At 44.8% G+C, this 24,032-nt stretch overlaps 1 protein-coding gene across 5 annotated transcripts; it reads right to left on the bottom strand.

The window, feature by feature from the left end:
• Positions 1-3,801: 3,801 nt before the first annotated feature.
• Vezf1 (vascular endothelial zinc finger 1) lies at positions 3,802-20,141 on the bottom strand. 5 transcript variants are annotated; one of them, XM_076543097.1, is made up of 7 exons: positions 18,622-19,171; position 16,825; positions 14,958-15,652; positions 13,951-14,014; positions 12,563-12,746; positions 10,296-10,445; positions 3,802-7,130 (listed from the first exon to the last, which is right to left on the bottom strand). In XM_076543097.1, exons 1-7 carry the CDS (start codon positions 18,747-18,749, stop codon positions 6,703-6,705), a joined length of 1,650 nt encoding a protein of 549 aa, XP_076399212.1. In that variant the 5' UTR covers positions 18,750-19,171; the 3' UTR covers positions 3,802-6,702. The 5 variants fall into 5 exon arrangements, with proteins under 5 accessions (XP_076399212.1, XP_015864276.1, XP_006972094.1 ...); XM_016008790.3 differs by lacking the exons at position 16,825; positions 18,622-19,171 and adding an exon at positions 19,961-20,135 and having other exon boundaries at positions 12,563-12,764; XM_006972032.4 differs by lacking the exons at position 16,825; positions 18,622-19,171 and adding an exon at positions 19,961-20,132.
• Between the last annotated feature and the right edge of the window lie 3,891 nt (positions 20,142-24,032).

Raw genomic sequence — 24,032 nt, 5'->3', positions numbered from 1 at the left:
CATTGAATCAAGGTCCTCTGGAAGAGCAGTCAGCATTCTGAACCACTGAGCCACCACCCTAGCCCCATGGGAGTCTGGAGTCTGTATCTTTGGAAATGTCAACTATGTAGTATGGAATGTGTGGAGTAAAGAAGGTCTATTAATTATTTATCTCTCTGCTGTGATCAAATGCCTGCCAAAGTAACTTCCGGGGAGGGTTTGTTCTGGCTCACGGTTCAGAGGAGGGCAGTCCATCATGGCTGCTTGTCTACAGACCAACAGACAGAGGAGGAGTGTGGTAGGGCTCATCTGGCTTTCTCCTTCCTCCTGTTATCCAGTTGAGGACCCCAGCTCATGGGATGGTGCCTCCCACATTCACAGAGAGTCATCCTCTGGAAACTTCCTCATAGAAGCCAAAGGTGTGCCTCATTAATACCCTAGGTGTTTATTAATCCACTCAAGTTGATAATAAAGTTAATCATCACAGGAAAAGGTTGGACTACAAGTAGCTGATTCAATGAAAGTATCATATAAATATAGAAAGTTAATAGCTGGGCTGGGGTGTGAGAGAGGAAACGTACAGAGAAGTCTTCACAGGTCACAGGTGTGGTGTATGAAATCCAGAGTAGTCCAGGAAAACAATAAACCAATAAACAAAAATTAGAAAAAGAGCTCAGTGTGGTGGCCCTTTCAATCCCAGCACCCAGGAGGCAGAGGCAGGCGGATCTCTGCGATTCAAGGCCAGGACAGTCTGCACATTGAGTTCTAGGAGTTCTAAGCCAGGCCAGACCAGGTCTACATAAAAAGTAGCAAGAGAGCCCACAGTAATTTAGAGTGAGAACGAATGAATTCTGCAAAGCTGGGTGGGGGAAAGGCATAGCTGTTTACTGTAAAATTGAAAACGTCACCTCCTATTTTATTAATATTTAAAAAAAATATTCGCTTTGAGTTTTCCCTGCATAACTCTGCAATCATCTTTACCTGTGGAGGCCTGGGGTAAGGAGTAAATTCCAAGGGAACCAGAGCATTTTGCCACATTTTAAATATAGGTAAATGGGAAGGAAAAGCATTCGTGGTGTGTAGAACCCCATGGTCCAAGGCAAGGAGGTATTGCGTTAGTATAGATGATACAAAGGGCAGGTGCTGCTGGGACAGGTGAAAGGCTAGCCCAGCAGATCACCTTCCACCACAGATTTTGGTCTTCTCTGGGTTGCAAAATTGATTCCCCCACCCCTTCCCCACAGGCCGGTTCCCTCGCTTGCTCTCAAAGGATATGGATGTACGAGACACACACTGACTCAGCCAGCCATCCTTAGAGGAGCCAGCTAGAACCGAATTTTGCCGGTCTGCGTGGAATGAGTACAAACCACCGTGCCAAGTGTAGAAATGAAGCAGCGTTCTACACACAAGCTTCTGCAGACGCAGTAGCCAGCATTCTGTGAATGAGCAAGAGGATAAACCCAGCCAATCAGGGCCCGGTATACCTCAGCCAATCCTAGCTCAGCGATGTTCTAGGCTGGGCGGGGCTGACCCTCCAAAGTGTTGTTTGTTGGCCTGGTGCCCCTCCCCCACAGCGCTGGCATCCCGTTCCAGGGAGAAAGAGGGCTGTCATGGAAGCAGCCTGGAGGCCCGCAAAGTAGATTAAACCAAAGGTGCAGGCAGAGAACGCTGAACCTGGACTGCTGCAGCCATGGCAACGCCGCATTTGCCTTGCGCACCGTGCCCAGGACATCCTAGGAGGGGTGGAATTGCCTCAGGATTAATTGGGTCTAGAACAATGGTTCTCAGCCTTCCTAAAGCTGCGACTCTTTAACACAGTTCCTCATGTTCTGATGGCCCCCAACCACAAAATTATTTTCGCTGCTACTTCATAACTGTAGTTTTGCTACTGCTCTGAATTGCAATGTATATCTTTTTGGAGATAAAGGGTTGTCACGGGGGGGCGGGTCACGACTCACAAGTCAAGAACCATTGGTTTAGCCCGCTGTGTGGCCTCGCTGATGAAAAAGGAGGTTGATGTTCAGGAGGGTGGGATTGCTCAAGAGAGCTGTACCTCCAGCGGATTCAGTAACGGTGGGGAGGGGAGGGAAGAAGAAATGAATGCCTCCCCAAGGAAGACGCACCATCCCCAGACAGACACACAGCCTGTCTCCTGACCTCTTGGTTCTTTCGGGATTCTAGCCTGTGCCCCTCCCAACACTTCTCAAGCTAATCAATCTCCCAACTGGTAGTTTTCCCAACGTGTCTTCCATCGGATTTTCTCATTCCTGGGATGAGGCTGGATGACAGCCCCGTCCAGATTGATATCGTCATAAAGGAGACAGGAAATGAGAGGACTGGTGGTGTAACTCAGGCAGGGCACTTGCCCACTATGTGAACCACCTTTGTGGTTCGATGCCCAGCACGGCCCGAACAAAAGCAAAACAAGAAGAGGACTAGGGGAAGACAGTGTGCATTGAATTTGAGGTTTTAGGTGCTGGAGAGATGGCTCAGTGGCTAAGAGCTCTGGTTGTTCCTCCAGAGAACTTGGGTCCGATTCCCAAGACCCACGTGGCGCTTAACAACTATGGTGAGGGACACCGAGGGCACTAGGCACATATATGATGTATGTGTACAAAACATCCATACACATGAAATCTTTGAGTTTGAGGTCCTATACTCTGTATCATGCCTTGTCTAAGCATTTTATATTCAATTAGATCAACACTGAACTAGGTCTGCAATTGGTATTTTACTTGTCAATTTGACAGATCTGGAATTATCTGTGGGGGACTATCCTGATTATGCTAATTGAAGTGGAAAGACTCACCTACTTTGAGGGGCCCCCGCTCTCTCTTTACAAGATTTTTTTTTATTTTAATTGTGCATACATGTGTTTGTGTTTATGTTCCCAGTAGCCAGAGGTGTTGGATCCCCTGGAGCTGGAGTTACAGGCAGTTGTGAGCTTCCAGATGTGGATGCTGGGAATCAAACTTGGGTCTTCTGGAACAGCAGTAGGTGCTTGAAGGTGGTTACTGAGAAGCTGGACTCCACTTCCCAAGCTCAGAGAGCATTCAGCACCAAGGGATTCTACTTCAAAAACTCAGCCAGCACTTGCCAGGGCCAGGCCAGAGGTGCTGGGATTTACAGATACACATGGGACTCTTTCAGGCTATAAAATGCTTTAAAAAAGAAAGGAACAGGATACTGGGCCAGACCACGAACTGATCACATCTTCTGTCCAGTGATCCTTGAGGATAATAGAGTGAAAACCTCTACCTACCCCTTTATATTTTGAACTCATTTTCTCCAGAGGACCAAATTGTAAGGCCCCTGGAAAACAGCAAGATACATGGGGCTGGGTCAACTAGCAATTTGGTGAAATAAATCCTCCCTTATTCCCAAGACAAAAACACAAGGAACATGATTCCTCTAGTTGTATTCAGAATCGGAGACTAAAGCAATTAGCACAGGAAATCTGGAGGTACCCAAAACTTTTCCATTAAATGAAATGTCAGAATCTTGATTTGCTGCTTAGTGATATCGTCATTTGGGTACTTGTCACATCTGCCTTAACCACCTCCCTGGAGGCTTTACATGACAACTGACTGATATCTACCCTTGCCTGGCTTCTTGTCAGTCCTTAGTGGAGCTGTGTGGCAGGGGTGAGAACCCTTCTGTAGTTTGGTGCCTTCCCACCCACCCTTCTCCATGGCATCATGGTACAACCAACCCTCCCTTTCCAGCCCAGTACCAGGAAGTGCACACCTTGGGAAGTAGTACTTCATTTTTCTACCATCACAGTGAACTGATGAAGCTTCTGAGGTATTAAGCAATCCATCATAACAGTTGTGACTGGTTAACTTTAATTTGTCAAAATAAATCTGCAGTATTTTGCATGTTAGTAATACAGTGCTGGTATTGACAGGTAAAATCATCATCTGCGTACATAGAAACCTTCATTTAGGAGCACACCTTAGGAGGGAAATGAATACACAGTAAAAGGTAAATGCAGGCCAAGCAGCGAGCCCTAGAGCAAGCATAACAAGCTGGATGTCAGATTTGAGGATTATCTAATACAACTGTTTAGCTGCCAATCTGATAAAGGGGAAGCTCTCCACCAGGTTCCAACCAGGAGGGAAAACATACTCTGCCTTTTTGTAGACTGGTGGCCGTCGGTGCCTTCAACACATGGCTGAATCTGTTCATCAGCATCACAACTCAGTTTCAGTTCCAAGACACAGGAGGATCCCACCATACAACTTGTTTGTGCCCCTTTGTAATAGCCTACCCTCACCCCATCCTGTCATCAACTCTCTCCCTCCCCAAAGAAGACACAACGTGGCTTTATTATTGCAGACAAGCTTAAGTGAATAGAGTATGCATACAAAATAGCATTTTAACTGAAGTCATACATGAAGTCTCACTCCTGTTTACAATGAATTGATAAAACAATCATTTCTAGTATATATCTTTTTTTTTTTCCCATAAGAACTAATACTCTCAGGATCTTATGACCACGCTGTCACCCGGGGGAAGGGCCCATACCTGCTCACTTAAGGACTGCTCCTTGGACCACTGTGGAGGAAGCCTGGGCTGTCTGGCCATGAAGGCTCATGACTGCCAGCAGAACAGAGATGACAGGGCCCAGCAGACAGAACATATGCCAGGAAATGAGGGTTTCCTCCACATGTGACCACTGCCCTCCCAGGTCTCAGCAGTGCCATGCCTGGGCCTTCCCCACACGAGCCCTTCCAGTAGCTCACACATAATGATCTACATATTAAAAACAAACCAACTTTCAACTGTGGATAAGAACTGGTGTAACAAAGTCATAGCTACATATTTTTCTCTACATTTTGTTTATTGAGACAAACTAATTAAAAGGCACAAACATAGGGCATGTTTACATGGACATTATAACAAACATATACATTAAAAGTGTAGGAATGTGTTGCCTTCCTGCTAAACAGAAAGTTCCTAAGCTTTATATATACAAAAGTTGTACAATTTAATGTCCTAAAGTACAAAAGATCATTTATAAAATTATTTTACACTAGGTACTATTTATTTAATTTTTTTTTTTTTACTATGTAGTTCATCCCCCTAGAACTGTTTTGTATAATGACACACAGATACCTGTCCCTGATGTAGGAAGTCTGCCTCAGATGCAAGGTATTTTGATGTTTGTACTGACACAGTGGGGTATAAACGGAAGTCATCTGGTGTGAGTCCTGCATGCATTCTGCAGGGCTAACAAAACTCATTTCCATTTCTCTCAACTGCAAGATTAAAAATGAAAAAGACCCAAAACATATTGCAATGTAAAAAAAAAAAAAATTACAGCAACTTGGTTTGAATGAACTCTTCTTTAACACAATGCTTTAAAAACATGAAGTGTGGCATGATGGCGTAAAGAGTATCTGTTTCCCTAGCTTTTGGTTTCTACCGTATGTACAGGGATAAAGCATCCGGCTAAGAAACAAAAGCACATGTCTCAACGTGCACAATCATTGCTGGGTTTCCATGGAGCATGCACACAGCTGCCTCCCTGAAAACTCCAGAAAGCGGATACAAGTGTTTTCTTAAAGGAAAAAAAAGTGATGTCCATATTTACAAAGTTGAACAAATCTGCACAATACTTGATTAGACAGAAGGAGGGAGAAAAGATACACTCTGCTTGTTCTGAAGGGGCATCCTACCTAGTTAGTGGTTAGAATAAAAACTGTATACAATTTAATATAAGACATAAACTCTAGTGAGCGTCTAACACATCTGTGCCTGTTGTGACATCAACAGGCGCTGATTGGGAGAGAGGAGCCTATCACATCCCAGTGCCTCCAATCCTTCCAATTTAAAGCAATAGATTTCAACTGTTCCAAAGTCCTCGTGCTCCTCACCAGGACCCGCTGGCCTGTGCTGGAGCCTGCCTGTGTGCACGCCTGACTTCTAAGTCAGCTGCAGCCTTTTCTCATCAAAACACAATTTGTTTTTGTTTTTTTTTTTAAGTTTTTGTTTTTTTTTTTAAAAAGTCAACTACAATGCTATATTCCATCAGGATTAATATGCTGAGCAATATTTACATCTCCAAATATCAGGTCACAATCCCTATTATATGTTGAAGTTAGAATGATAAATTATCATATGCTTTGCATATCAGAGCTGGTATCACCTTTCCCATAGGGAATGCTGCCTGAAATTAACATATTCCCAAAGGTAAAATGCATATTCTCTGAAATGCATTTTATTATGACAATGCATCTATTTACTCAGACAAACAAAAAACACAGACAGTTCTACACTAGCTCTCAGTCTGTGGGTTTAGAACTTCAGGTTAAAACCTTCCACCTTGTACAGAGGGAAAAGCTTTGCTAGTGTTTACAATAAAATGATTTTGTAGGATTAAAAATAATAATTAAAAACAAATAATGCCTTTTTTTTCATTTTGAAATGGGTTTTATGATTGGTTTTAATTCTGGCATTTCACCTTGCCAGTTACTATCCTGTTTAAGCAATGCTGTCAGCTAAAAGGTTTCTGATTAAACTAATGTGGTCCAGTGAGAAGTTACACGTATACCCTACTTTGAACAACCCCAGCCAAATTGGAGCAAAATGCTACTACACTCTTATTAACTAACATAATAAAACCTCCCAATTTCATAGTCTGCTATTTGCTTTAATCAACTAAAAGTAAGTTGCTGGTAAATATTTACTTTAACCCATATTTTGACTTTATAATACTGTTTACCAAGGTGGTGATGTAGGCAAAGCTTGGGGCAAGAAAGGCATGCTTTCTACAGGCCTCATTGCTATATTGAGAGGAGCCGCTAATGTCATAGGTGTGGGCAGGTTCATGGGAGATGTGATGGTGACAGGGTGTGCTATATTCACCGGGGCAGTTACCGGGGTGGGCAGGTTGACTGGGGTAGTGAGTGTTAAAGGAGAGGTCATGGATAATGGACTGGTTATGGTTACAGGATGCCCTATGTTCATCGGGCTGGTTATATTAACTGCACTTGAAACATTTACTGGACTTCTCATGCTCATTGCAGCTGCCACTGTGACTGGGTTTGACATAGTCCCAGACGACACAGAGGATGTTATATTGAATGGAGTAGTGAGAGTCACAGGGGTCGTAGCAGCCGTGGAGGTTTGGCACAGGTTGGCAGCTTCTAAAATGAGAAGACAAAAGGGACTTTAGACTCTCAAAACTATAAGCAAAATTCAGCTTCTGAATTAACTTCTCTTAATTAAAAAGAACATTTAATAAATCAAATTACAGTTTCTACCAGTGATCAAATATGAGAGGACCTTCTGAGCACAGTCCTGGGGCCAGGGATCCACTGTATGAATCCCTTCTCTGATGCCTGGGAGGACTTGGGCAACTCCTTCAGCCCTGAACTTTTGATTTCAGTTCAGACTTACTTACCTACCTCAGAGATGCTGAGAGGACAGGTGACTTCTGCAAGGCACTCTGGGGAGCAGAGGTGCTAAGCAGGCTAAGTGTCCTCACTGCCTTCATGCAGCTCTCCTGAGTTCTAAGCCTTTCCTGGGAAAGTCAACCACCAGCAGGCCAGCAGGAAAGGCTTGTCTACACAGAGCTGTGCCAGTGATTTCTCAAAAGGCACACTGTAACTAGCAGAGAGGTGTGTGTGTACTCATGAACACACAATATTAAGAGGATTCTGAGATGTGAAGCCACATTCTGTTGAGGTTTTAAAAATGGGGGAAGAATGATAAACACTGTTTTAGTGTCTGTCTGAGTTAGAGGAAAACTAAGTTAAATAATGCTGTAGTTCATAATGTTTCTTTTCTTTTTGAGATGGGATCTCACTATGTAGCCTTGGCTGGCTTGAACCTGCTATGTAGCCCAGGCTGGCCTCAGAGATCTGCCTGCCTCTACCTCCCCAGTGCTGGGACTAAAGGACTCAAGGCCACCATGCCTGGCTTATAAAGCTTCTCATGTTAAGGGAAAAGCTACTAGTAAGTAGTTGTGTTCTCCTTCTTCCCTTCTCACCCCTACTTCCTCTTCTTGCTAATGCTGATACGATCACCTACTTCATGCCCAGGATCCTTTAACTGCACACATTACACACCTCACCAAGCACACCAGGTAGGACCACCTCAGGCAGGGAACTCCTGTGGCATGTTAGGGAACCCCAGTCCTTTTTATCCAGCAATGCCTGAGCAGTTCTTGAAAAGATCCCTGGGGCTGGAGAGTTGACTCAGCAGTTAAGAGCAAATGCTGCTCATGCAGACAACCTGGGTTCAGTTACCAGCACCTACATGGTGGCTCAGAACAATCTGTAACTCCAGTTCCAGCGGATCTGAAGCCCTATTTCTGGCTTCTGCAGGCACCAGGCATGCATGTGGTGCACATACATACAATCAGAAAGAACATTCATACATATAAATGCATCTTAATTAAAAAAAAAAAAAAAGATTCCTGGAAGGTGACATCCCACCCACCCCCTCAAGAAAATTCAGCACCACCTACCAATATGCCATGAAATGGCAGTGGGGAGACAGAGCTATGACACCCACTCAAGTCTCTAGCTGGAGGAGGTCTGCACAGGGTCCACAGAGGGATCAAACTGCTTCAGGTCAGTTCGCAGCCCTTCTCTGATGGCCTGACCTTATCTGGCATGCTCTGCACTACATACCAGGAGTTGCAAAACAAGATTGATGATGGAAAACCATCTAGGGAGGCTTTTTTTTTTAATAGATTGCTGGGATATTCAATAGTGAAACTAAGATGGAACCTGGGAAATTTATAAAGTTAAAAAGCTTCCTCAATGAGAATCTGATTTTCATTTAGGTTTGGGAATTTAAAATTTATTCAGATCTAATATTTAAAGGACATTTCCGGCTGGGTGTGGATCTCTGGGTTTGGGCCAGTCTGGTCTACATAAGAACCTCTAGGGCAGCTAGGGTTACATAGTGAAAAAAACAAAACCACACAAACAAAACAGTGACATTTTTAAGTCAAGTTTAGGTTTTCATTAGGTTTTCAATATAGCAGTCTCCTCTCTCCCAAAATGTAATGTTTACTAACACCGAGAGAGACTCCAGCTACAAACGGGAACACAATAGCATTTTGTTTAATGAAGGTCAGAAGATGAGCTAAACAATCAAGTCTCATTGTGCAAAGCAAACTGAAATACAACAGGGAACACAAATGAACACCAATGCAGCAAGTGAGGATGGAGAAGGCCGGCCCACTGGCTTCCTGGGCGACAGTGTCACTGCTGACGTGCTCCTCATGCTCTGTCGCCTCCTCTCCAGTCTTCTTGTCTCTCTAGAGGATCAAACTTTTGGTACTGGACATAGAAGGCAAGTGTTCACCACTGAGCTGTGTCCCAGCCCTCAAGCATCCTCTTACTATGACTTCACTTTTACTCCTCTAGTGAAAATATCCTTCACAACAGACTTTCAACTACTATACGATTATCATCATCTCAACTTCTACAACCAAGTCCTCAACAGCAGAGTGCAGACAGGTTAAGGTAGGGCCAGCCCTGTGAAGGGCTAAAGGAGATGAAAGGTGAGACCAAGAGCCAAGAGAGACAGCAGGACAGTAAGGTCTGAATTATGCACCAAATAATCAAGGCAGGATCAGCCCTGAGAAACAGACAATCAGCTATGAGAAAGTGAACTTACACAAGGATAGCTCACTACCCCACAGTGGAACTATTTTAGAAATCAAAAAAGGAGCCTGCCAGGGCTGATGGTGCACACCTGTAATCTCAGCACTCGGGAGGCGGAAGCAGACCAGCTCTGTGAGTTCAAGGTCAGCCTGGCCTACTAAGCAAGTTCCAGGACAGCCAGAGCTGTTACACTAGGAAACCCTGTCTTGAAACATCCCCCACCCCCCAAAAAAGAGCCCATGCCAGGAATAGTGGTGCACACCTTTAATCCTGGCACTGGGGAGGCAGAGGCAGGTGGATCTCTGTGGGTTTGAGGCCAGCCTGGTCTATGGAGTGAGTTCCAGGACAGCCAGGGCTACACAGAGACCCTGTCTCAAAAAAAACAAAAAGGAACCCTTAACACAAGGACACTGACATACAAAGGATCTATAAGCACAACAACCTTGACTGTTTATGTAACAAAAAGTAAATCCAGAGAAAGAAAAAGGCAGGAAGCACTGACGACTTTTATTTCCCAGTAATAAAAACCTAAATGGAAGCCCTGTTGCCAATAATTAGATTATACCAACCCTGCCCAGTAAGCAGCCTTGTGAAGCTAGACTCCTCCACTGCTGTGCTCCCCTTGCGTCCCCTGGAGTACTAATCAAACGCTTCTTGAGCCGCACCCAGAGCACGGGAAGCCCGGCTTACCTTTCTTTCTTGCTTTGACAGCTTCTTCCCACAGTCTCAGTGTCTCCACCTGCTTCCCTGGCCAGCTTGTCACATGCTGTTGCTGCTGCTGCTGCTGCTGTTGTTGTTGCTGCTGCTGCTTCTGATTACTGGTCTCTTCACTCATGCATGCTATTCCAAAGACAAACCACAAACATTGTGTTTACCCTGAAAAACTGCAACCATGTTTTCAAACCCAAACCTAGGAGCTAGAGATATAATCGGTCAGCTGTTAACAGTGCTTGGCTAACATGTAGGAGGCCCTGGGTTCCAGTCTTAGTATAAGACCCTGGCAAAAACAAAAGCAAAGAAGCCCAAGCCAGAAGTGATGGCGCACACCTTTAATCTCAGTACTCAGGAGGCAGAGGCAATCAAGTTAGGTCTCCGAGTTCTTGACCAGTCTGGTGGTCTACACTGTGAGTTCTAGGCCAGCCAAGACTACATAGTGAGAACCTGTTTCAAAAATAAACAAACAACAAACAAACACACCCACCCAAACCTACATGCTCTGACTCCTTGTGCCTCTATGGCCACCGTCATTTAACTAATAGCTCTTAATGAAGTGAACCTTTTTTCCTGCTTGTCTACACTAAGCAAAATAAATAAGTTTGCTAAAAGTCAGGGAACTGATGGCTCGGCAGGTAATGGCACCTGGCGCCAAGCCTGATGGCCTGAGCTCACCCCTGGGACCTATGTGGTGGAAGGAGAAAACCGACTTCCTAAAGTGTTCCTCTGACCTCCACACTGTAGCATGTGTGTACACACACACTAAATATCATTTTCAATAACCTATAGAACTAGAGAAAATTGATATAAAAAAGAAAATAATTCTTTGCTATATTAAAAAGGAATTAGGATGTTTGCATAGATTCAATATTTAATAAAAAGGAAGTTGGATAATGTTAGCATGGGTTCAATGTTTAATAAACTATCGAATATATTTATTTTACCATAAAGACATATATTAAAAGTAAATTTTTATAAAGTATAGCATGCTAGATAATAAACTTGATATACACACAAAAAATGCAAAAGTGGATGGGATTAAAACACATTAAGCTAGCCAGGTATGGTGGCACATACCTTTAATACTAGTACTTGGGAGGCAGAGGAAGACAGATCTCTGAGTTCCAAGTCAGCCAAGGCTACAAGAATAAAACAAACAAAACAAAACAAAATTAAACTTTCCCATTTACTGAAGCCATTCTCGACCATTTATTTAAAGAATCTGGCCAGGCGGTGGTGGTGTACACCTTTAATCCCAGCACTTGTGAGGCAGAGCCAGGTGGATCTCTGTGAGTTCGAGGCTAGCTTGGTGTACAGCGCAAGATCCAGGACAGGCACCAAAACTACATGGAGAAACCCTGTCTCAAAAAACCAAAAAAAAAAAAAAAAAAAGAATCTGATATTTCTATTGCATGAAATATATATAGGTATACTAAGTATTAAATTTTATCTTCAACTCTGAACTTAAAGCAAGCCAAATCTTTCAGACCTTCAAATGTTATGATATCCTCCCTCCCTGTGTGTGTGTGTGTGTGTGTGTGTGTGTGTGTGTGTGTGTGTGTGTGTGAGAGAGAGAGAGAGAGAGAGAGAGAGAGAGAGAGAGAGAGAGAGAAAGAGAGAAGTCTTATGTAGCCCAGGCTAGTCTCAAACGTCTCTGTTGGTGATGCTAGCCTTGAATTCCTGATCCTCCTGGTTCCATCTCCCAAGTGCTAGGATTACAAGTATATGCCACCATACTTGACTCAAGTTTATTATTATTGTATTATATTATTTTGAGATAGGGTCGCAGGCTAGCCTCCTATATACTTTACAGCCAACTCTGATCTTGAACTTCTGATACTCCTGCTTCTAGCTCCCATGCTCTAGGGATACAGGTGTGAACCACCACACCCAGCTGCTGCAATTCTAAGCACCAGAGTTCTTATTCAAACCTCATAAACAAAACACTGAAAATAGCTGGGATGAAATTCTGCTCCGTGGGCATAATTAGTAGTAGACAAGTATGGAACTAGAAGCACATGAATGGAGAGTCTAACAATGTTGTTTGCACACACGTGTTAAAGCACAATTCCAATGCCAACACGCTCTCTCCATTGATGCCTGCTTGTCTATTTTGGTGAAGGGAGGAAACAAGATGAATGTTAATACAGTCTCCAGGGCATAGTCAAAATATCTTTGAGATATTGGAAAAGAAGCCTAGATTTCATCAATATGAAATGCAAACAGTCTGAAACATCACCTACTTTTGCTGATGCCTTGTTTACACGTGTTACAGTTGATACTTTGGCTCTGCCCATGTGTCTTTAAGTGGCTGGTGATGTATGCTGCACTCAAGAGCTTCCCACAGATGTTACATGATACCTTGCCTTCGTGGCGCACCATGTGTGTCCGTAGTCTGTCTTTGGTGGCAAAGGCAGCAGTGCACGTCTGCATGAGGGAGGAAAACTTTTTTTAAATATAGACTATCCTGTTCAACTCATTTTAAAGTACGTATATTCTACACATCACCCTACCCACGTCAGCAAGCTGGCTGAACTAGTATAATTGTCATTGCATGTGTTACTGAGAATCACAGAGCATACTAAAACATCTGGTGAATTTTAGATGCTTCTATTTTGGAGGAAGAAAATACAGCAACAAGAAAATCCAAAATACATTTGGAGTAGTGACAAGATATGAGGCTCACATTCAGTTAAAACTAGATTTAGGGCTGGGCGGAGGGCTCAGTGATAGAGAACTTCCAGCAACAAAAACGATCAGGAATGCCTAAAACAGTCATGTGAGTTAGTAAAATTCTCAACTTTCTCAGTATCAAAATTTATGTCTAATAAAATCACTGATCTAAATATATTTGCAAATTTTCCAATTTGGTAACAGCAGACAAAAATCTAGTAAATAATAACAGTTGTCCCAATGATAACAGAAAATGCACTATAAAATTTTCCCCTTCTCTAGGCTGAAGAGCTGGCTCATTGGTTAAGAACAGTGGCTGCCCTTGCGGAGGACCCAGCTTTAGTTTCCAGCACTCACAAGGATGCTAACACAACTCCAGTTCCAGGAGATCTGACAGCCTCTTTTGCCCTGCTCGGGCACCAGGCATGCACATGGTGCACATACATACATGCAGGCAGATATTCATATACATGGCACAAAAAAATGCAAAGGGGGCTGGAGAGACTGGATGCTCTTGCAGAGGACCCAAGCTCAGTTCCTAGCACCCATGTAGTGGTTCACAACCTTCTGTGACTCCAGTTCCAGGAAATCTGATGCCCTCTTCTGACCTACTTGGGCTCCTGCATGCATATGGTATACAAATATACACTCAGGTATACACACATACACATAAAATAAGTATTTTTTTAATTGAAAAAAAAAAATTCCCCTCTTACACCAAAAAATGCCATTGCCCAAGGAAAGGGAAACATAGCTACACAAAAACAATAACACTAATATTTTAAAATGACCTTTTATTATAAAAGTATGTTGTCTTATATACTATAAAACTAGAAATCCAATGAAGCGCATTCACTCCAATCAGTGCCTGTTCAAGGACCACAAGATCTGAGCGGCTCCAACTTTCTGGACAATGCGCACCAAGTGCTAGCTAAGGGTAAGTCCTTTTAACTCTTACTTGGCATTTGAAGGGTCTTTCTGTTGAATGCACATGCTTCACGTGACAGCTCAGGTGGTCAGGCCTGTAAGAGAGTTTCAAACACAAGATGTGACGGACACTCAGAGAGGAGGCTGCTTACGTGATGCTGCCCCTTGGCAGGCTGCAGGGGAGCATTCTGCAGGAAGCGAGAATTACCAACCCCCTTCACCCTCAGTGCAAATCACCTTACCTCTCACATCATAAAACACAATTCTTAATCCTTAACCTGTTAGTTTTCTTCTAGTCACCATCAGATCATATTAAGTCCTGATTCTTTACAATCACAAACACTCAAAGTTTTAGTTCCAATACCAGGAATAACGACCACTGCGTTAACTCTAAGAGTTTGTTTTTGTTTTTTTGTTTTTTTTTTTTTTTTTTTTGGTTTTTCGAGACAGGGTTTCTCTGTGTAGCTTTGCACCTTTCCTGGAGCTCACTTGGTAGCCCAGGCTGGCCTCGAACTCACAGAGATCCGCCTGCCTCTGCCTCCCGAGTGCTGGGATTAAAGGCGTGCGCCACCAACGCCCGGCTGTTTTTTTTTTTTTTTTTTTTTTTTTTTTTTAAAGTGAAATAGTACACACATAAAGATGGAGGTGGGGGACGGGAGAAGATCCTCCTAAAAGTTGCATTAAGAGTATCCAAGGTCATCCCAACTAATAGGAAAGTCTCTTTGATTTGCACAATGATCCTCACATTGGGCTCTCCAATTGAACTAAAAACTGGCGGGATTTTGAGTGATAAGATCCATGTGCCAAATGAGGCCTGGGTCTACCGAAGTCCCTCCTTAAATGACCTAACAGGTTAACTGCTTTGTCTTCACTAGTCAGTCATATCAAACCAGAGTTAGACCTAAAGATAGACTATTTCTCACCAACTTCCTCTTATAACGCAGACCTACTCACAAATCTTGTCAAATAAACCTAGATTACAGACACAAACTGTCGCTCACTGATAGCCAAATGAAAAAGCAAAGCAAAATGTAGTACCTTGAGAAGCCTTTCCCACAAACACTGCAAGTATAGGGTTTGGTGATGCCTCCTTCATGAGACCTCACATGGTAAGTCATCCGGTCCTTCCTCTTGAAGCGCTGATTACAAATAGGACACTCAAAGGGCTTCTCGTCCGAATGGGAAAGCTTGTGCCGATTGAGGTGGTACACATCCCGGAAGGCCTTCCCACACATCTCACAGGCGTGGTTCTTCTTGACAGGCTTACTGGGTTTCTTGACCGACTGGGGCACAGGCATGGCTGTGGTGCTGGCACTGCTACTGGGGTTGGTGCCCGAGGAAGATGTAGTGACTGTTGATAAGATGCCTGCAATAGTTGAAACCAACGAAGTTCGGCTGCTGTCCCCAGCGATGGTGGAGATAAGGGGAACCACCGTGGTGGGCGTTTTCTTTGCCCGAGACACTAACTTGATCCCTGTGTGGCAGGACTGATGGCGCCTCAGGTGATAGCTGTCCCTGAATGCTTTACTGCAGTAAGTGCACACAAACGAAGTTTTGGGTTTTTCTTTTTTAATCCCAATGGCATCCTTTAATGTTTCTGGTGCAGCCTGAGGTTTCTGAGTTATTGGTATTGGAAGCAACGGTTTCTGATCAGGGGGCTCCACAGCAGAACTCAGGAGGGGCAGCAAGCTGTTCTGTGCTGCTTGCTGTTGGTGATGGGAGGCTTCGTGGGCCTAAAACCAAACATTTACACTTGAAAAACTGAGCCTCTCAGAGTGACCTCAACCATTCAGTATGCTCCAGACAAGAGAGAGCAGAAGACACAGTCCAGGAGCCTGTGAGCTGCTCTCCGCAACAGGGCCGCAGTGACCACCTGCTCTCAAGAGCTCTGGGGACAAAGCACTGAAAATCGCTGCTGATCAAAATGTTTGCATCTACATTGCTGACTGCAATCGTCCTTTCAAACAGCTGACTACACTTACACCCTATCCTGGCTCATGAGAGACCTTAGTTGATGAAACCAGTGTGCATCTGACTGTCAATACAGAAACCAAGTTTAAATAACTTGTCAAAAAAAAATTACATGCCAGATTTAAGTATTTAACAGTACCTTAGATTGTGGCAACATCCAAACTCTGTACATGATCAACAGGATCATCTACTTGTCTGTTATTAAGGACATAAAAAGCACCAAGTCTCTCGCTCTCTATCAGAAGAAAACTAGTGATTGAGAAAGGCCCTGCTAAGCAATGAAAGGAATGTAGCTCTGTGAATGCATACGCTAGCTGTTAAGTTTACTTATAACGCTCATTGCTTAACTCTACTAAAAGATTTGGCTGAAAGGAAAGCTGCCATTTATCAACCAGGAGGGCATCTGTGAAGGTGGCAAAACACCTGTCAGCTGTTTCTCGGATCACGAGTCTTCTACTAGAGTCTGCATCCTTTACCAACACCAGTAAAAAAGAAACCAAACTGCAACCACACTGAGTCTACCCTCTTCCAGAAGCAGGAACTTATCAGATACATGCTTCTCTACTTCAGCACTGTAGCTGGACCACTGTTTGGAAATTTTAGAAAACGATGGAAAAAGTTCTTGAAATAGCTCTTCCTAATATGTTGTTCTTTACCAACATTATTTTTTTTTAATACTTGACAGTGAGCCCAAGCCCCTATGCTTGGGTTTTGTAATCCTAAAGGGATCATGCTAAGAGTTCCAAATATTTTAAGCACATAACATCCTAGGAAGAGCCTATCCTGTCATCGCAGACACGGTAGACAGTTTTCTCACCCTGCACACTCTGTGGTCACTTGATTAGCTAAGTTCATTAAAGACACAGTAACCAAAGCAAGCGTCCAAGGAAGCTGGCAGAGTGCCTCCTCTGATGGTCAAGAACATCTATCCCACACTGTTCACGTAACGACAGATCAGCAGCTGTGCCTGGAACCACTCTCCCCCAAAGGTTACGAGGCGTGGTATCCAAAGGTAGTGGTCTGAATTTAACAATTTTGACTTACATGTCCTTCAGGCTTTGGAATGATACTCAGCAATTGTAGCTACTAATGGGTATCTTTCCAAATTCAATGCCAATACTGAATTACAGTTCACTTCTCATCTAATGTGTGCAGCTTTTAACTTGGGGGGGGTGTCTACTTACCCAGGTGTACTTATAGAATTTGGTTTCTATACTCTTTTTTGAGCTAAGTAGGATACCTAAGTTTCCATGCTGAATACAAACAGTTAAGAGCCGAAGCTAGCTCAAGATATACAATTTCACAGGCTAACAGATCACACGCCGTGGAATGCAAATCTTCTGGACAAAGTTCAAACTTATAACATTTTGAGCTATTTTTCAATTCTAAACAACCATTAGCAGGATGGAATACTAAAGAAATTACTGTCACTTTACCAATCCAGATGTTTTGTGCCGTAAATAGTTATTTTGGCAGCATTGCTGATGCCCACTCTGACGAGGGTCAGTCCTGTTTCTTGGGCAAAATGCTGTGGAACTACTAGAAGAATCAGTCTAAAGATTCCGAGGAGCCCCACATTTCTCTAGAAAGCCGGCTAAGAAGGCAATTTTCCTCAACTTGTTTTCTGAGGACGAGAGTTAAATAAAAACCACGGCCTGCCTTCAGCGAAGTGATTTACTTCTCAACCGTAAGTTCCCAGTAGGCTCTGCTCTGACTAACACCATCACTTCAGAGTTTAAATTTCATCTTCTAACTCAAGGGCACAGCTCTAGCCCTGCCCAAGCTTTTCCTTTTCTGGGGCTGGCAAAAAACAAAACAGAAATGTTATTTCATCACCCAGGGTGGTAGGATGTCGAACCATGAAATCTCCACTGCCAGAGGGTAAAAGATTTTGTACTGAAACAAATTAGCATCGGTGAGTCATATCTTGAATGTCCTGTTAGAAGAATCATCCATCAAATATTTTAAGAGCTGCACTTTCACTTTCCACCATGTTATCTGGAAAGCAAGCAGGTTACTAAGATTTGCCTAAAGATATAAATTCAACAGGATGGTCCAAGAAACATAGTTTATTCTCTATTTACCCACTGAGTAACTGAAAATGGGCACTGAATGTCTATTTGTATCTTTCCATAGGAGAGACTGAAAGTCTCTTCCTCATTGTCCTCAACTCTAAATTACAGCTTTTCCAACAATTTTCAGAGCACATACTGCACGTCCAGGATCAAACAGGAGCTTTCACATTTCCTCATCAGGCAGAAAAAAAAATTAATGGGTTGGCATTAACTTTATCCAGGAAAAGAATAGTCAAAATAGCTTTTAAAAGTATTTTATGGGATCTTTCGACTAGCTTCCCAAAGATGAACTGTGGGCTTCTCCTTTACATAAAGAACTTGTTTTGGTCATTCTCCATTAAGTTTCTAGATACTTGGTCTAACGTTGTTTAAACCACTTCCATGGCTCATCGGTCCTTTATTGTAAAAGGACCATTTGTAAGCTCCTTCTAAAGAAGGCATTGCCATCTCTGCACCAACCCCCATGCCAGCTAGTTCTGCATTTTTTTTTTTTGCCAATACATTCTTAGGTTGAATATCACTTTATTAGCAAGCTCAAAGCACAATAAAACCAATACTAGATAAGAAAGATAAAGTGGGAAGTTCATGAGTTCCAAAATCTTAAGAATTCCCGATTGTAGCATTTCATTAATTACTTAAAATCAAAATGCCCACACTTGAAAATATGTCTTAATACGACAAGCCAGGTTACACAATAGGTCATTTTGTGTTCTCCAGTTCCCTGTATTAACTCCACCGGGATGGGACCAGATGCTGAGAGGATAATCTTTTGAAGATTCTGCATTTCCAAAGGTCTCAAGCGCCCATGCTACGCGTCTGGAATTTCACGAAGCATTCATAGGAAAATAACTCAAAAGAGGCAGGCGCGAAGGACACACTTTAAAGACGAGCTGCTTCCTAACCTTCGGTTCTGAAGTTTCTACGTGAGCTCATCTCTACTGCTCATCAATGTATTTGCAAACAGAAACGAAGCCGGGGGGAAAAAAGTTCCAAACAGGGGTCCTGCATTAAAGTGGCCGGGAAAGGGGATGGCTAAAGTATCCGCTATAGCAGCTTTGAATTTCTTGCAAAAAAGCGAATACCCACACGCCGCGACTGACTCATCTGGGGGCTTTGTAAGCGGACTTTGCGCTCGCACTCCGCTTCCCGTCGCCCACTGGGCCGGAGCGAACGTTCCAGCGGGCCGCGAGCGAGCGAGAAGCGCTCGGAGAAGGTCGGGCCTGCAGGAGTCCCGGCCCCCGCCGCTCCCCGCCCCCGCCCGGCCCGGCCCCGCCAGCCCGGGGATTCCCCCAGCTCAATGGGACGGCAGGAGAGCTGGACAGAGGCGAGGGGACCAGCTGCTGCCAGGGCTCCGCTAGGACGCGGACTAGGCACGGGAAAAAGTTTGCAGAGGGGAACGACGCTCGCAACACCCCCGGTCGGGTACACCCGAGGGGGCGGCGAGAAGGGGGAGTGGCGGCGAAGCCAGAGATACCCGCTATTCGCGGGATGTGGGAGGAGGGTCAGAAAGTCATCACACAAGCACACACACACACACACAAAAAGAGAGGTGACGCGAAAGCGCGAGCGAAAGATGGATGGGGACTCGGAGCGGGACCCGGGGACCCCCTGGTTGCGCCGCGCGGCCGACGGGTCGGGCGCGCAGTGGCCGAGCGGCCCGCGCTACCCAGCGGCCCGGCGCCCTCCTTTCTCTGGGCCGCCGCGGGGTGGTGACAGCGACCGGCCTCCTCCCTTCCCCTTCGGGGCGGGAGGGAAGGGTGTGTGTATGCGTGTGTGCTTGGGGGGGCCCCGGGTTCACCCCGAGGCCTGCTTCTCCCCCGCACCCTGTGAGGCCGCCTCCTTTCACCTCAGCGGCCCGGCTCCGCCGGAGCGGGCGGGCGGAAAAACAAAGGGGGATTAAGGCCGGGCCGGAGAGCGGAGCCGGGAGGGGAGGAGCGCCCGCCCGAGCCCGGCCCGGCCCCCCTGGCCCCCCGGCCCCCCCGGGGCCCCCAGTACCTGGAACAGGAACGCGGTCCAGTTGGCCTCCATGGCTGCGGCGGCCGACCCCCCTCCTCCCCACTCCCCCCGCTCGGGGAGCCTCCTCAGCCGGAGGAGGCGACAACAAAGCGGCGGCGGCGGCGGCGGCAGCGGCAGCGGCGGCTCCTCAACATGGCAGCGCCGAGCGCGGCCACTTCCGGTAACCTCCGGGACGCACCACCGCGGCGGCGAGCGCGGGCGGGGGGGGAGCCCCGGCCCGGCCGCCGCCGCCCCCAGCCGCTCCGACCCCCTCCGGGCGTCCCCGCCGCCGGCGCGCCGCCTCGGAGCTCAGCCAGTGCCCGCGGGCGGTGGGGTCAGGGCGCCCGCGCGGGGGCTGGGGTGGGGCCGGGGGCGGGGATGGGGCGCGGCGTCCCCCCCCGCGGGGGTGTGTGATGCTGCGGTCCGTGGCTCAGGCAGCTGGAGCAGGGGGAGCTCAGGAGAGAAGATGGAGGACGCCAGGGTCTGGCGCTGGCCCGCTGGGCACAGCTGGGCTGCCTTGCGTGACTCTGATTCGGTGCCCAGCGGCGTCGCGTCCCTATCATACCCTCAGCAGCAGTCAGAGCTCCGGTCGGTCACCTGGCTCCTTAGTCGGTCAAGCACATCACAGCTTCCACCTACGACCTAGGGGACGCTGGCGTCCAGTGCCCCTACCCTCCGGGATTTTCATTACTGGCCAGCTAAGCCCTCAGCACTCTGGCTAGGATAACGCCATCGCCCTTTGCGTGGCCTTCCAATTTGAGCAGGGAATTCCACTAGGGTACAGCCTTAGATCCTCCTAGTGTGGAGGGAAACACTTCCCACGCGTTCGGATGTCATTACTGGGTTATTCTTGGGTGAAGGACTGTGCTTCCCCATCCTTTTCATTCCAGATACAGCAAATTATATTTTAAAAACCCTCTCCCGCCAGGGTTAAAAACAATAAAAACAAATGAGAAAGTATAGAGGCAAAATTATTTTAGTCTTTTAGTACATTTTTCACCCCTCCTCCCCCGGAAAAAAGTCAGACTTCTGGTTGGACAGCGTCAGATGTCACTGAGGTGACCCCAGCCTGTTTGCAGTTCCCAGTCTTCTGTGTAGGAGTCAGCCACTGCTACTGGTTGGAATCTGTAGATCATAAGCCCGAATGAAGTCTTGAATGTTTTCTATCCTTTCCTCACATAGAGGTAGCTACTGTGAATATCAGAGACAAGCTATTATTAAACACGTGTCTCCAGTCCCAGAAAACTGTGGTGGGGAAATGAGGGGGCAGGCTCCATCTATGGTATTTTTATAAACTTGTTTTTAAAAATTCCTCAGATGGGCACATTATTTCAGGACTTCAACATATTTCAAACTGACTCTTACCCGTCCAGACACTTCTAATGAAAGACACATCTTCAACATCCCCCCCATATATATGATCCAAGTAGCACAGTTGCAGAACTTGAGAATAGAAACTGAAGAGATACAGTAACTTGATCTGTTTTCCCACCCATTAGACAAGCAAATATATTCCTCTCGCACTCGTCCATCAGTCACCAGAATAAAGGGGCTGGGAAATGATGGTCTGGTTCCTTTTAGTGTTGACTCCTCATTAGATACTGCCTGGAGGCCTTGGGTATGAACGAGAAGTCCAGCAGTTTGGATGGATCAGTAGCGGTAACCACCAGAGAACTGGTCAGCCTAAGACAGGAGGGGACAGAGAATGAATGAGTTTCTGATATATCCATCAGCTAAACTGCTATATGTTCCCTGTGTCTCTTGATGTTTCAGAAAGCAGAAGTTTGCATATACATGTAAACTAAGGAGAGAACTAAGATGCAAACCTAAGGAACCAGGTGACTAATATGTTCTTGCTCTGACCTTGGACATAGTATGTCCTTGCATTTTCTTTCAGTGGCTCCTAGTCTCTGCTTCTTCCCTGCCTCAGAAGATTCATTCAAGGTCTGTGTTTGCTTTCCCTCTTCCTGTGTATAGCTGCTGCTCTTCAGCTACTTTCAAACTGTGATCAAAATGAAGCTTCAGGACTACAAAACCATTCGAATGCCAAGACTATGGGATCTAGAAACCCCTTCCCCGGCAGTTCTCATAGTGCCTCTCAGTAGGGGTTTCCCCATCAACAGGAAGTAGCGGGCAAGTGAAAACAGTTAAGCTCTCATACAGAAGAGCTAGATTTTAGGGGGAAATGGCTAATTTCATCTCTATCCATAAGATAGAACCAAAATTCCTGATTGTTTCTCAAACTCTTGCCTAAAAAGGAAATTAACCATCTTTTAAAAATGTTCATTTTTTTTTGTTTTTTGTTTTTCGAGACTCATGTTGTATTTTTAATTACGGGGTGTATGTGCATGTGGAAAGCAGATTCCCAAGGAGGTGTTAAATTCTCAGGAGCTGGAGTTACAAACAGTAGTGAGCTGCCATGAGGTGCTGGGAACTGAACCCAGGTCCTTTACAAGAGCAGTATACACTCTTAATCACTGAGTCATCTCTCCAATTTAATGAAAATTTAAATATTAGATATTTTTCATAAGGAAAACCACCTCAAAGTTTGGAACATGTACTCAAAAACAACCAAATTCAAGTTTTTCAAGGAATATAATCAAACCAACTAAGATCAAGGACTCCATTCTTTAAAAGGGCATTTCTCCTAAAAGGAGATTATCTTTAACCATAAACAAAATGAATCCCTCTTTATGAGGCCTGTTTCTACAGACTTCATATTGAAGTTCAATCATGATTACAAATGTCCAAGTTCAGTATATTACCTCAATTATTAAAACAAACTTTCAGTGACTCGATCAATGGTTCCTAAGCCAAAAACAAAATAAAACAAAACAAAATTGTATCTGAATCCCCACCCCACCTCTCCCCAAACAAGTCAGGTTCCAAATTCACTCTGTTCAGATTCCCCTTTCACCTCAGGCTGTATAACCTGTCACTCATCTAGATCTAAACAATAAGGACAGAATACCTATCCCACGAGGGCCAACTAAATGAAAACTGTTATTTAAAATCCTTAGAATACTGCTAAAATATAGCAGGTGCTAGGTAAATATTTTTGCTGGTTCAGTGGTCAAATTTGAGCCTGAAAACTCAGAATGCAGATCCCGAGCCAATTAATCAGTCTTCTCACTCTGAAAGAGGCAGGTTTTCTATTATCTCATTCCAAGAACCCTCAAGTAGATAGCCATAAGACTAATGACATATGACAAAGATGCCTATTAAACTTTGTTTTTCTAGACTTAGAACCCAAGAAGTAGAAAGCAATTCTGCTGCTGTCAATTGCCTGTCCCCAAGTAAGACTGCTTAAAAGAAAAAGGAAAAAGACAAAGAAAATCCAGAACTTTCTTTGAGGACCAGCAAAGACCTCTAGGACTTGTCTGGAAACATTACCCCCTGGCTCAGTTCTGCTAAAGTGTCCAAAGCCTATGGAAGAAAACCACCCAGTGTCTCACAAGAAGTAAAAATTATTTAAATAAAATTTTTTTTAAAAATCCAAAACTTTTAGTAGAGAATGTATAAACGAAACTTCAGGCTTGGAGTAGTGGTTCATGCCTTTGATGCTAGCACAAGAGGCAGAGGTAGGCAGATCTCTGTGAGCTGAAGGCCAGCCTGGTCTATATAGCAAGGTCCAGAACAATCTGAGCTAGAGACCCTGTCTCAAATAAAACAAACTATAAATAAAAAACTAAAAAAAAAAACCCTTAAAATTGGCAAGTTAACATTCAGCATGTGCATATACACCCACACCCACACCCACACACACAAAAAAAACAAAACCCCCAAAATCAAAACAAATAACCAGAATTGGCTAGAATGGTGGCACAGGACTACAATTCCTGTACTTGGGAGGCTGAGGATTGTAGAGTGTTGAGACTAACCTGGGCTACAGAGTGAGTATAGGTCAGCCAAGGCTACTTAGCAAAACCTCTGAGGGTTGGGAGGAGGAGCTACAATTAATACCAAAAAGTAGTAGCCATAAAAAAGTGTCACCCCTCAACATCAGCCTCAATACAACCATGGGAGAAAGCATACCCCTGCCAGAAAAAAGGGAAGGCTTGCCAGAAGGACA

Source organism: Peromyscus maniculatus, chromosome 8 (assembly GCF_049852395.1).
Source record: "Peromyscus maniculatus bairdii isolate BWxNUB_F1_BW_parent chromosome 8, HU_Pman_BW_mat_3.1, whole genome shotgun sequence".
Lineage (NCBI taxonomy): Eukaryota > Metazoa > Chordata > Mammalia > Rodentia > Cricetidae > Peromyscus > Peromyscus maniculatus.
The sequence above is the reverse complement of the archived record's forward strand: the minus strand, read 5'-3'. Positions and strand labels throughout refer to the sequence as shown.